The 13,919-nt window shown below is 41.2% G+C and overlaps 1 protein-coding gene across 1 annotated transcript; it reads right to left on the bottom strand.

The window, feature by feature from the left end:
* Positions 1–637: 637 nt before the first annotated feature.
* On the bottom strand, positions 638–13,248 carry ISCA1 (iron-sulfur cluster assembly 1). The gene is made up of 4 exons (XM_044446374.1): positions 13,076–13,248; positions 4,894–4,947; positions 3,815–3,920; positions 638–3,119 (listed from the first exon to the last, which is right to left on the bottom strand). Exons 1-4 carry the CDS (start codon positions 13,154–13,156, stop codon positions 2,971–2,973), a joined length of 390 nt encoding a protein of 129 aa, XP_044302309.1. The 5' UTR covers positions 13,157–13,248; the 3' UTR covers positions 638–2,970.
* Positions 13,249–13,919: the final 671 nt, after the last annotated feature.

Here is a 13,919-nt window from a genome sequence, read left to right as displayed (position 1 = left end):
AGACTTCTAATTGTGACCACAGAGTCTGAGCATATTAACAGCAGTCCTGGTCTGCTTGCACTGGCTGCCCGTATACTTCTGAACCTAATTAAGGTGCTGGTTTTAGGCTATAAAGCCTTTCACACCTTGGGACCAGAATACCTGATGGAACTTGACACTACAATCAAGTTCTGGGACCTGCTCCTGACTCAACTGATAATAAGGGTTTTTTCAGTTGTGGCTCCCCAGTTATGGAACGAGCTTCCCACTGAGGCCCACCTGACACCAACCTTATTATCTTTTTGACAGCAGGTTAAGACTGTCCTCTAGTGCAGGATATTCAATTAGTTTACTAGGGCAGTGTTGTTTAATCAGGTTCTAATATTCATCTTGTTCAAGTTATTTTAAAAATGGTTTTAAATTTTGTATGGCAACTTTTTGTTTATAATGTTATTATAATGTGAAGTATTTTAGATTGTATTTTCAATGGATTGTTGTAAACCACCAAGAGAGTACTAAATAACTCAATAACTAAGATTGCTGTTTTTTTGAATTCACCAGAACTCCCAAATACAGAAATTCATACAGCATTCATGAACTCAATATTAAATTCTTAAATTCTCACTGACAATTTGCTATAGAAACTTTACAAAGTGTATTCCATGTTTACCAAAAGGTAGTTTATTACAACTTGTCTACATTACAGTATTGCACACATTATAGATGATTAATAAAGTTACACTTTCCCATAAACTATCACTAACAAAAAAAATCCTTCAGTTTTGTGCGTTAGATATTTAAATATGACATTTTATATTTTCATAGTATGGAAATGCACATTTTCACTCACAAGGGTGGTATACACAGAACATACAACCCCCTCAATTTTAAAGATTTAGTACATCTATACATAGTGCTCGCTACATTCATATCCTCCCCCTACCCATTAAGAAGCAGTCAAATCCTAGGGATGTCTTAATATGGAATTTTAGATTGCAACAGCCCAAATTTTGCAAGGAAAAAAGACCTGCAGGGTATTATATTTAGTGACACTTGGAACATTTTCAGACAGACCAAGAAGCAACTTTCTTTCCACAGCAGATTGGAATCAACATGGCAATGCTACACAGAATAATGTTTTTTTCTTCCTGCACCTGGATTAATTTTCTACTTATACTATTTTACAAGAACATAGCCCAGTATTTCTTTAAAAGTCTGCAAGACAGGGGATTCCACAGCTTGCTTAGGTAGTTTGCAGCATTGCTGAGTTGTTTTCGGAATCGGATTTATTCCTAGGGTTTCACTTAAAAGAATAAGCCTGAGTAAACCAGACTGTGGCAGCTGATCAGGTAATCTTGTAATGTAGGACATGAAGTGTCCTGATAATATAATTCTCTGTCATGCTCAGTAAAGCTAGTAGGAATGTCTGCCTACGTAAGATAAAATTGGCTGTAAAGGGCTTTGAAAACATTTTAGGCATGTTTAAGTAAATCCTACAATTCCTAGCATTTCCCAGCCTGCATCAATGGCTGGAAGATGCTGAGAGTTGCAAGACATTTTCTATCAAAAAAAGCAAAGGATTGTGTCCTTAGTTGGATGAGGAAACAGCTTTAGCTTCAAGAGATGAGAAGAAAAACAGTAACATTTTAAGATATACATTATCTTAACTGTAAGATTAGGCAAAACTAGCCTTCAAATTATTTCATTCATGATAAGAACCATGAGTTATCTTATTAAAATACAATCATACAGACTTAAGAAATTACTTCTGGCTTCCTATTTGAAGACATTAGCAGAATTCAAGTGTTTTTAAGCAGGATGTCCTGTTCTTACTCAGACCAAGCTTTAACCAATATTTATAAATTCAGACCATAAACTGTTTCTTTACTAATAAAATAGCATTTCGCAGAAAAAAACCCTTTCTTGCTTCATGACCAGAACGATCAAAATTGTCTAGACCAGAGACAATTGTACAGAGAGTCTGAATTCAGAATTGGCTTCAGGACAATTTCATAGCTGATTTAAAAAATTGTCAACAACAAAAAACTCTCATATACAATTCTGTGTTGACTCTTTCAAAATCACAGTGGCAAGACTTTCTAAAAATACTGGTAGCTTCCTAGTGCCAACCGAATCTTTCATAAGAACAGACTCAGTATGAGGGAAAGGGACCAACTGTATCCAAAAGCAGGAGAGAAATGTTCTCAAAAGCCGTAAGAATCTCTGAAATAGAGAATGCATTGGCACCATTTTGAGAGATAGACATGGGAAAAGACAAGTGGCCCTGAAGTCACGGAAATGCATCCCATTTATTAAGACTTCTTATGGCACTTGAGCACATTTTCTCTTTGGTTTTTGAACAAAACATTTATACCACTTACAAGAATTGAAAGGGTTAGGGTTAGGATTTAGGGATATGCTATATGAAATAAAGATGGACTCATCTGAAGTTATATTAATCCAAGACCCTTTCTGAATTCAAGCTTGCTTTCAAACTTACATACAAAAACTATTTCAAAAGGGAAACACTCAAAAAATTTTAATTAATGTGAACTTTACTTGTGCCTCCAATCACAAACATTCATTTTTAGGGCATAGGTATACAGTACTGAGTCTTCTTCCAATCCAATAAAAGGAAGTAGAAATATGTCTGTACAGAATACTTGTTAGGGTGTATATTGTGAAGAACTGGTAGAATGCTGAAGACAAGGGACTATTTAAAGGAAAGACTAGAATTTTCTGTAAAATCAAAGAAAATATTACTGTATCTCAGTATTCATAGTTTTTGTAGACAAATCCATTTCCATGCTATCTAACTTCAAAAAAACACAAAGGCTAGAATTTAACACAGAGATAACATTGATGAATTGTGTTTATTTTCCTGTAAAGGCAGCCATAATATACAAAGCTTAAAGACCTGAAAAACACGTGCCAAGTGTTTATTTTAGAAATGACTTGTGGTGTCAAAAACATTGCATGTGTCCTGAAATTTTAAATATTAAAGCTTTCTCCACAACCGCATGTTCCTTTGATGTTTGGATTATTGAAAACAAATTCACTGGACAGTTTGTCTTCTATATAGTCCATTTCCGTACCTAGAAGTGTGAGCTGTGCTTTCTTTTCAATAAACACTCTAACACCTTGATAAAAAGAAAGAAAAAAATACTGTAACATTGCAAAGACTTTGTAAACTCTGGATTCATTAGGTTTATGCAAAACACCCAAGAGAGGTTAAGAGAATAACTGAACATTCTACTAGCCAGTGTGATTTATCAACACAGCTTCTGGGTGCAATATTCAAATTAACAACAAACAGCTTAAGCCTGGCTCAAACCTGGCCTAAGTTACAGTTTGCAGAAAGCCTTTTTCTACTATTCAGTTTACCACAGGCTTTTAAAATTTCACTTTGTAGAACTTCTCTATGATGCTGCACTCTCCCAGCAAATAAAATGCCTTATAATTCAGCTGTCGCTGTCTGACTGGCAGGCTTCTATCAGTGATGGATTTTTTCAAAGTATAAAAACTTTCTTGATGAATTTAATTCCAGTGGATTTTTTACAGTGTCCAAATTATGAGCCTAAGCAAGTGCAGTCAAATGCACTGCTCAAGTATGAAAGACTTACTCATAAACAAGCACATTCAATGATTCAGCCTTTAATGACTAGTTGCAGAATACGTCATTCTACACAAAGAGGACATTTATTTGGAGTCATTAACACAATGAATTAGGATTACCTTCAACTTTACAGGTTCCTCCTTAGTTTAGTGCCAAGTTTCCATAATTATAATTAAATATGGATATAATTAATAAAAACATTTGTTAAAACAAACTTACCATCCTGGATTACTTCTTCATCAGAGTCCCCTTTTGATTTTGTATATTCTAGTGTATAGGAAAGTCCATTACAACCTCTTGTACGGACACCAACTTTAACTCCTACCTGAAAGGTAAAATTGAGTACTGTGGAAACAGTTTTGCATGAAGCTGAAAAAAGCATAGAATAGTTTTTTTTAAAGCACACAGTATAAACACTGCAAGGCTGGGTATTTGAAAGTCAACAAACAAGCTCCTAGAATTGTGTATCTCTGAAAAAATTCATCCAGAGAAGATCAGTAAGACTGGAATTCTACACATATTTAACATTTCCAACATTAAATGGGAAGAGTAAGCCCCACTGATCTCACTAGCACCTGCTTCTCAGTAGACATGGCCAGGACGTAGCTTCAAGTATTACTTGAACCAACTGAACAATTTGGGTAGGAAGTCAATGGAACTAAACTAACTTTTGCATGACTGAGGTTTTCAATACTCAAAACTATAAAGAGAAACCAGAGTCGTTATAAATGGCATAAGGTCCAGAAAATTCTACCATACCCTATGCTATTTATAGACATTCTTAAAATGGTCAGGAAAGAATGCATACAATCCCAATTTAATGTCTCACAATGGAAATCTGCTAGTCTGACAAAGCTTTCTTTCCCTCCTACTTGCAGCCAAACAACCTGTTTCCCAGGGTTTCTTTGCCCTCTGGAACAGGTTTTGAGGGTGCTTGGGAGGGAGAATTGCCCCCTCACAGCAGAATGATAAGAGTTAGATGGCACAAGTTTGTTAAGAAAGAATCATTAACTTGCTACTCCAGAAGTCTTTACAATATCAACACACACACAGAGACAGCTTATAATTATATGGCGGAAACAGTGGTCTCAGAGGCAGCACTTTTGCTTCCATTGTTAAACACACAGATTTGCAAAGTTTCAACCCCAGATTTAACATCTGCATGCTTTCACTTTATTTGCTCTACATATGAGTTTTCAAAATTACCATATATCACACCCCAGGGCAGCCACCAGTGTTTCATTAACAGTACATGATACTATTACACATAATGACTAATACTCTTCACCTCTACTTACATGGTCAGGTTTGTCTTTAAGCAGCTGTTTTATCTTATTCACAGCAGATGGGGTCTGAAAGACATTTTCATCAACAAATTGCATTAAATAATCAATTGTATTCTGATGTTGATTTTATTGATCTGATTATATTTTAGGGAGAAAAGTTCAAAAAGGCATGGTTTTCTGTTCCCCCAATTTGCTGTTAGTCGCGAAGTCATGTCCGACCCATCGCGACCCCATGGACCACATTCCTCCAGGCCTTTCTGTCCTGCACCATCTCCCAGAGTCCACTCAAGCTTATGGACAATTGCCAAGTTGCTCCAGGGTATCTCTGAACGGGGAGATGACCAGAGCCCACGAGATGACCTGAACGGGGAGATGACCAGAGCCCACTCTTCCCCTTGGTATACACCTGAATTGCGGGCGATGAAGCAGGTTGGGAGACGGCTAGAGCGTAGGTGGAGGAGATCACGGGATGAATCTGACTGAACACACTTGAGAGCCCATTATTGGGCCTATGCTGTGGCGGTGAGGGCAGCGAAAAAGAGTTTCTTTTCCGTTTCCATTGCCTCCTCAAAATGCCGTCCAGCGGAACTTTTTCGAGTGGTGCAAGGCCTGGTTCGTCCAGGTCCTAAGAAAGATCTGGTTCCACCCTCAAAGGCCTGCTGTGATGACTTTGCCATGCATTTCAGGGAGAAAATCGCTCAGATTCGTCACGAGCTAGACACCACTAGTGAATCAGAGGTTTCTGGGGAGACACCAATGCTGCCGTCTGGTCCAAAATTAATGAATTTCAGTTATTGCAGCCCGATGATGTGGACAAGGTACTTGGATGAGTACGTCCCACCACTTGCCTATTGGACCCTTGCCCATCTTGGTTAATAAATAATTCCAAGCATGGGATTGGGATCTGGATCTTGGAAGTGGCTAATGCCTCTCTGAGAGAGGGTTGGGTGCCTGCCCCTTTAAAGGAGGCAGTAGTCCGACCGGTCCTGAAGAAAGCGTCACTGGATCCAGAGATGGCCACTAATTATAGACCAGTGGCCAACATCCCGTTTCTGGGCAAGGTGTTAGAGTGGGTGGTGGCGGGACAACTCCAAGCTCTCTTGGATGAAACTGATTATCTGGACCCATTTCAGTCCGGCTTCAGACCCGGGTACGGTACTGAATCTGCCTTGGTCGCCCTGTACGATGACCTGTGCAGGGAGAAGGACAGGGGGAGTGCGTCCCTGTTGGTTCTTCTGGACCTCTCAGCGGCTTTCGATACCATCGACCATGGTATCCTTCTGGATAGGCTAGCGGGATTGGGGGTCGGAGGCACTCCTTTGCAGTGGTTCCGCTCCTATCTCAATGGCCGATTCCAGAAGGTGGTGCTGGGAGACTACGGCTCTGCACCATGGCAGCTATGCCATGGAGTACCACAGGGCTCCATTCTATCCCCTCTGCTGTTTAACATCTACATGAAACCGCTGGGAGAGGTCATCAGGAGGTGTGGGCTGCAGAATCATCAGTACGCTGATGATACCCAGCTCTACCTCTCGTTTTCCACCAATCCAGGTGAGGCAGTGGCTGTACTGAACCAGTGCCTGGCCGAGGTAATGGGCTGGATGAGGGCCAATAAACTGAAGCTCAATCCAGACAAGACGGAGGTCCTGTTGGTTGGCGGATCGGGCTTCGGAGAGGGTGAACTGAACTTAGTCCTGAATGGGGTTGCACTCCTTCTTAGGGACAAGGTCCGCAGCTTGGGAGTGCTCCTCGACCCAGAGCTTTCATTGGAAGCTCAGGTGATAGCAGTGGCGAGGAGTGCTTTCCTTCAGCTTCGGCTGATCCATCAGCTGCGCCCCTACCTGGAGTACGACTGCCTGGTGACAGTGACACATGTGCTGGTGACTTCCCGCCTTGACTTCTGTAATGCGCTGTACGTGGGGCCACCCTTGAAGACGGTCCGGATACTTCAATTGGTTCAAAATAGAGCTGCCAGGCTGCTGATGGGGACTGGGCGTTATGTTCACATGACTCCAGTCCTCCGTCAGCTTCACTGGCTTCCCATTGAAGTCCGGGCCCAATTCAAGATGTTGGTTATGACCTATAAAGCCCTAAACGGCTTGGGTCCTGGTTACCTGAAGGAGCGCTTACATCCATATATACCCGACCGCCCTTGAGATCTGCGGGAGAGGCCCTTCTCCGGGAAACCTCCATGAAAGAAATTAGGAGGGTAGGTACTCGGAGGAGGGCTTTCTCTGCGGTGGCACCCAATCTATGGAATGCGCTCCCCAGAGAGGTCTGCCTGGCGCCGTCATTTGTTTTTCGACGCCAGGCGAAGACCTTTTTATTTAAACGTCATTTTAATTGTTAATATTATTTGCTTATTTTATCTGGCCAGGGCGACTTATTTTATATTGTTAATTTGTTTTATATTTTTAATGTATTGTATTTTATGTTGGGAGCCGCCCCCAGGCTTTGGTGAATGGGGCAGCATAGAAATGTTTTAAATAAATAAATAAATAAATAAATCCAATACTAAGTTATTAGCATCTTTATACTACATGGTTTTTGCTCCTAGAAATTTCCACTTAGTTTTCCAACAAATGATTTTATATTTTTAAAGTGTAGGAAAAATATCCTTTTACTGTTCAATTTTAACAAATGCATTGTAAAATTCTATCTATCTATCTATCTACCTATCTATCTATCTATCTATGTATCTATTAAAAGCTTTTCTAACCTGTCCACTACAAACATCTTGGGATGGCTTACTATAAATGAGTAGAATAAAACAATAACACCACAGCATCCAACAGTTAGTATACTAAAACCGTAGTTAAAAATCAATTAAACATTAAAATAGCGAGAAGATAAAAAGGGTTTTGCTCCTAGAAAATTAACTGTCTCATCCATCAATTCTTGTCTATTCAGCCATAAGCCTCATAGTTTGCAATCAGGGCTAGCGCCAGAATCTAATGGGCCCTCGGCAGAGAGTTGCCAAACAGCCCTGCCAGCGAAGGCCCCTGTCTGCCACTACTGCAGTTTCCCAATTGCTGAACTGCCACAGCCCCTCTCCTGTCTACTGACATGCCTACTTGCTGGAGCTACACCAAAACAGCACCAGCTTGGTTCACATCAGTAATACTTGAAATGTAAACTTGACAGAAAAATGGAGAGATGCACATCATGACGGAAAAAGGTAAGGATGGTGGCACACCCCTCCCCATGCTGATATCTGTCACTGGGCCTGTTTTGAACAGACCTTATTCCCAGGTAAGTTTATTCATGATTGCTACATCTGATAACTTTAAAAACAGCAACATACCTTAAGCTAACATTTCCTGGGCTTTTGAAATGCCATTTATATGGATACTTATGCCATAAATACACCCTTAAACTTGCTTCAGGCTTGTACTCTAGAGTGATCACAGAGATCCCACAATCTTGAAACCATAGGGAAACAATGCATGTGCTGGCTTTGTTTTTCCATTACCATTTTCAGGCTACTATTGCTGCTGCTAGACCCTGATTTGCATCATGAGCAGCCCCATCCCTTTAATCCTGGATGCCTGTGCTTTTCTAATCACTATTAATATTAAATGAGATGAAAAGACAGTGCAGCCAGTGTCTTCTCTTGCTTTAAGGCACGTATTCAATCAAACAAGGGAAGGAAGGATTATGTGTACAGGCATACTGCCCTGAGCTTGTAGAAAGGTGGTGATTAAGTGACTTTAACTAATGAAAAATTGCATCAGTTGGACCAACCCTCTGTCCTGGGCAGAACATGAGAACAGGCTCAATTATGGCTCGGATGGAAAACTGTACTGTTTTTTCCATGGTAAAGAGTACATTGTTTGTGAAATTAATGACTTAATAAATGAGCACAATACCAGTTAAATTGAATAACTTCAAAATTGTAATAAACTGTTTTCAGATTACTACAGCTGATTAGTCCCCTCTCGAGTTCTTTTTGTCTTTCATCAAAAAATGCAGATGGAGTCAAGTCTATGTCTGTTGGTTTAGCCTTCTATATTTTCAGAAGATGAAGTAGGCTACATTTATTTTTTATTTAAAATATTTTTAGGGACTCTTTAGGATAAAATGCCATCTCAGTGTGGCTTACATGATAGCAGACCACAACAAAGAACAATTTCAGCAACAAATGATTTGGTATTATTTTGTTCTCTCATATTTGGATATACATTGATACTCAATGGTATCATATATTCATTATTATTCAAAGACAATAAACAGTTGTATAGTTTATCTAGAGTGTAGCTTCTCATGTTTGGCAAGATTTCCTGTTTGCCTGAAGCTTTTCAGACATTCTATGTACATAATGATCTTACTCCAGTGTGGATCTCTGGTTTACTGTAAGATCTCCCTTCTGATTGAAATATTTCCTGCACTCTGAACATATTTATTTTTATTTCCCTCCAACAGAAATCTTTCATGATTCTAAAAAGTTCCCTTATGCCCAAACACTTTCCTACACTGAGCATTTACATGCTTTCTTTCCTGGTTTGGTTCAAGCACTCCAAGGCCTGAGCTCCAAATTGTAGAGGGATAACATTTTTGGCATAATCTGGCTCTCTGCTGATCAAAGTTACATTTCACCCCAAGAAGGCTTTCATCCATTCTCTTCTCCAGAACAGTTAATCTACTTCCACATTTTGTACCTGTTTATAATTCAGGGAAAGATTACTTCCTATTGGCAATTTGCCTCTTGATTCCACTGGCTTTGGTTCTCTGACTGAACATTGTCTTAATTGTTCTCAAGGGCTTGCTTCTCCTGGCTTTCCTTCTTCATCTTGCTCCTCTTTGCAGATACGCAGCCCTATCCAGAAATCTGGTGGCTGAACCTGACCTGCCTCAAAGAACTGCAGTCATTGCTACCGCCAGAGGCTGACACAACAAAAACTGCTCGCAGTCTCTTTCTGCTTTGTTAGGACATCTTTAGCTAAGAGCATAACCTACACACCACTGTCCTGACCCAGCTTTGCATTCCCAGGGGCAGGACAGTCAAGAACTGCTCCAGGATCAGCACCTCCAGGATGTGCTCCTTGGTATGTGTCTCCACTTTTAGCTACTGACCCCAAAGCTTCTGAAGCTGGCTTCTGATGGCTCTTGGCTCCACCTGTTACTTGACAGGAGAACTGCCTAAAGAGCTGGTGCTGCCTTCCCCTGGCATTGACCTCCACTTGCATGATGGATGCCTTCACTTTACCACCCTGTCCCCTGTCTTGGATACTAAGACTGCTGAAACAGATCACCTGTTCTCACCTTCCATTGAACATGAGGGTGGGGAAGGGAGCAGCGGGCATGACCCTAATCAGATCTAACACATGGAGAGGATGTAAACAAGGGTTTATATCCAGGCAAGAACTATATCCACTGCACTGCTTTTTGGGCATACTAAAATTAATGTTAACAGTTTTCCATACATAATTGTTACTTAAAACATGAATAATATAAATCAGGCACATGCTATTATCATGTCTTAAAATGTTTACAAGTATTCCAATAAAATAATTTGCAGCTTCAAATACTTGAATATATTTTTAAACCACATGTTTTTCATGATGTTTTTCTAATTAAATATTTCAGTCTGAATATGGCTATCAGAAAAACTTCATTTATATAGCATGTTAGGTTAACATGGCATAGTTTTTAAGTGCTGTTAAACATATTGAATCATAATTCTTTTATAGCACTTGAAATTTCTTCAATTATTTTTCCCCTGGAAACTCACAGCAACAAACAGGCTATATACAAGTATGGCAGGGCACAAGTCTGAAGTCCACATTACATTTCAAAGAAATTCTCAGGTGGCACGTGCCAGTGGTGGATGGGCATGAAGGACAGAGAATAGCAAAAGTATTGGCATACTTTATTTTAAAGCATTTCTGGCCAGTAACTAAGCCTTAGGAGAGGCAGTCAACTTTTTAAAACGGAGGAAGGGAAAACAAATGCTCAATGTGAGGCGGACATAGGGAACAGAGAGAGCAAGCCATACTGGGCAACTTAGCTGAAGAAAGCCAATGGAATCCCACCCCCACCCTCGAAGAGGATTTATGCAGAATCAGAATCAAAGAAGTCTAGGCTACCAATGTTTACTTTGACCCAGAATTTATTTCTTTCACATAAAACATGTACACATAGAGAATGGGTGCCAGATGACTGAAGGAGGGCTATTGTTGTCCCTATCTTCAAAAGAGGGGAAAAGGAAGAACTTGGGAACTATGGACCAGTAAATCTGACATCAACCTCTGGGAAAATTATGGAGAAGATAATAAAGCAGTCAGTCTGTAAACACCTTCAAAACAGCACAATGATTACTAGAAGCTAACATGAATTTGTCAAGAACAAATCCTGCCAAACTAATCTGATTTCATTTTTTGATGGGCCAAACTCCCTGGAATGTTCTGGAAATGCTGTGAACACTTCACACAGCTATTGGCAAAGTGCTCTGTGATATTTTAATTAACAAACTAGTTAAAAGTGGGCAAGATGGAACATCCATCTGGTAGATCCACAGTTGGCTACAGAATCAGACTCAAAGAGTGCTCATCAACGGCACCTTCTTAAACTGGGAAGAGGTAATAAGTGGGATATTGCAGAGTTCAGTCCTGGGCCTTCAACACATTTTAATTAATGATTTGCATAAGCAGATGCAGGCATTGCTTATCAGATTTGCAGATAACACAAAATTGGGTAAGAGAATACTGTGGAAGACAAAAACACAATTCTAAGTGATCTTGATAGGCTGGAGTACTGGGCTGAAAACAACAGAATGAAAATTAATAGGGACAAATGCCAAGTTCTACCCCTGGGAAAAAGAAACTAAATGCACCATCATAAAATGGAGCATACTTGGCTAAACAATACCATATGTAACAGGGATCTTGGAAATATTATACATCACAAACTGAATATTAATCAACAATGTGATGAGGCTGCCAAAAGGGCAAGTGCTCTTTTAGACTGTGTTAACAGCAGTCCCTTCTAGTTCAGCATTGGTTAGGCCTCACCTTAAGTACTGCGTCCATTTCTGGGCACCACAGTTTAAGAAAGATGCAGATAAACTAGAAAAGGTTCAAAAGAGGGCAACAAAGATGATTATGGGCCTGGAAACAAGCTATATAAGGAGAGAATTAAAGAATTGGACATGCTTAGTCTTGAGAAAGAACATGACAGGAAATAGGATAGCATTCTTATTTGAAAAGTGGTTACACAAAGAAGAACTGAAATCTCTTATCAATGGCACTAGAGTGCAGAGCACAGAATAATGGGTTGAAGTTACAAGAAGCCAGATTTCATCAGAATAGCAGATAAAATTTCCTGACTATTAGAGCAACAGGACAATTGAACCATTTACCTAGGGAGGTTGTAGGCTCTCCCACATTGAAGACATTCAGGATTAATCTGGACAGGCATCTGTTAGGGATGCTTTTACTTGGAGTTCTGCATTGAAAGTTGTACCTGATGGCCTTATTGGCCCCTTCTAACTCTACTATTCAGAGATTACCTGACTTTAATTTCACAGCTTTTCTCCAAACCCCTTATGATTATATACATTTTGGCAACTAAGTCAACATATGTCTTGCCCAAGGAAATGTTTAAGTTCTATTAAACCAAGTCAAAAAAAAAACAGAACAGCAGAAAAAATGTATAATATGAGTTGGAAAACCGTCATGAGAAAACACCAAGCCTCTTTGGTGGCTGGGAAGACCCTTGCACAGTCTTCTCCAACTTGGTGCTTTTCAGAACTACGCTTTAACGTTTATGGCTGAATAGGTGCATGACTATATAAAAATGCATCGGAACTCAACTGGATTAACAGCTGAGGCAGAAGCACTGCAGAGCCTAATGAGCCAAAAATCGCCTCTCCAAGTGAATTCCTGCCCGCTATGCTAAATACAGGGAATATTAGCAGGGGTTAAAAAAAAAAAAAAGGAAAAACAGAGAAAAAAACGTGACACGGAGAAAACGTGACTGAGGAAGCTTCGCCAACCTGCGCAGGCCCCCCGAGGCTCCACCACACCAATCCCACCAGCCGCCCCTCCGAGTGGCGCCTGCAAGGACGCGCCATGGCGACGCCTGCGCCGCACGCTTGTTTACCAACGGGCAGAGCGCCCAGAGCCGCCTCCACGCCGCTGCTGAGGCACGGGAGAAGCCCGCGCCTCGTCGCGCCCTCCCCACACACAATACTGACCAACGTGAGTGCGGCTCTGGTAGCTTGAATCTTCCTCTTGCTCACGGCGCGGACGGTGGCCCTGACCATCGAAGAGGCCATCGCGCTCTTTCTTCCGCCGACCCCTCAGCCCCGTCCTCTGGTGTCGTCCATGGACACCGCGAACGAAGGACGCAAAGCGCGACGTCGAGGCGCGCTGCTTACGTCACCAGGGGCGGGTGCAGTTTTTGCGAATGCCCACGGCGATTGGATACTGACTATGCCCGTCGGAACTCAGGTTTGGACGTCACAGATGCAGTTTGGTTTTCTATGTAGCACGGCCAGCCAATCAGCGAAGAGGAAGGTACCGGTGGAGGGGCCCGGCAAGGATTCGAGTCTAGCTTTATGGGGTTCTGCGGGGCGCTCGCAAGTCTTGGCCGCGGCGGGCGGGCGGGCTGCAGATGTCCGGCCGCAGCGCCCTTGCCTGGGGAATTGAGCACATTACACTTGAATGGTTCCCTTCAAAGTGCAGTGCAGTTATATATAGAACTAGCCTGTCCCATTAAAACATAAACTTGGTTGTTGCCTGCTCTCCCACTTTTTCTTTTCGATCCAGTGTTCTCTAGATGAGTTGGCCTACAACTCCATGGATCCCGTAGCCTGCCTGGTGTCCTCCAATATATCTGGTGGACACCCGGTTGGACAAATTGGCTCAAACGGATACAGTCCTATCCAGCATTAGTCCCGTTCATGATTTCAATAGCTTGATTCTTAATTAGGACTAAGAGTCAAGCTAGTGGAAGAAGAGTACAGGCAGGTAGCACGGAACTGCAGGGAAGGTATCAGGAAGGCTAAAGCTAGGAATGAACTGAGGCTAGCAAGGTAT

The sequence above is a fragment of the Varanus komodoensis genome, unplaced genomic scaffold (assembly GCF_004798865.1).
Source record: "Varanus komodoensis strain SLA01 unplaced genomic scaffold, ASM479886v1 scaffold5, whole genome shotgun sequence".
NCBI classification, from domain to species: domain Eukaryota; kingdom Metazoa; phylum Chordata; class Lepidosauria; order Squamata; family Varanidae; genus Varanus; species Varanus komodoensis.
Note: the sequence above shows the minus strand (reverse complement) of the source record. Positions and strands in the feature narration are given on the sequence as shown.

What these genes read in the sequence shown, in the direction of transcription:
- ISCA1 (XM_044446374.1), bottom strand. Translation starts at nt 13,156, where the DNA reads ATGGCCTCTTCGATGGTCAGGGCCACCGTCCGCGCCGTGAGCAAGAGG. An exon ending in CCAGAGCCGCACTCACGTTG is followed by an intron (nt 4,948 to 13,075) that starts GTCAGTATTGTG and finishes AATGTCTTTCAG; the next exon opens with ACCCCATCTGCTGTGAATAA. An exon ending in TGAAGAAGTAATCCAGGATG is followed by an intron (nt 3,120 to 3,814) that starts GTAAGTTTGTTT and finishes CTTTTTATCAAG; the next exon opens with GTGTTAGAGTGTTTATTGAA.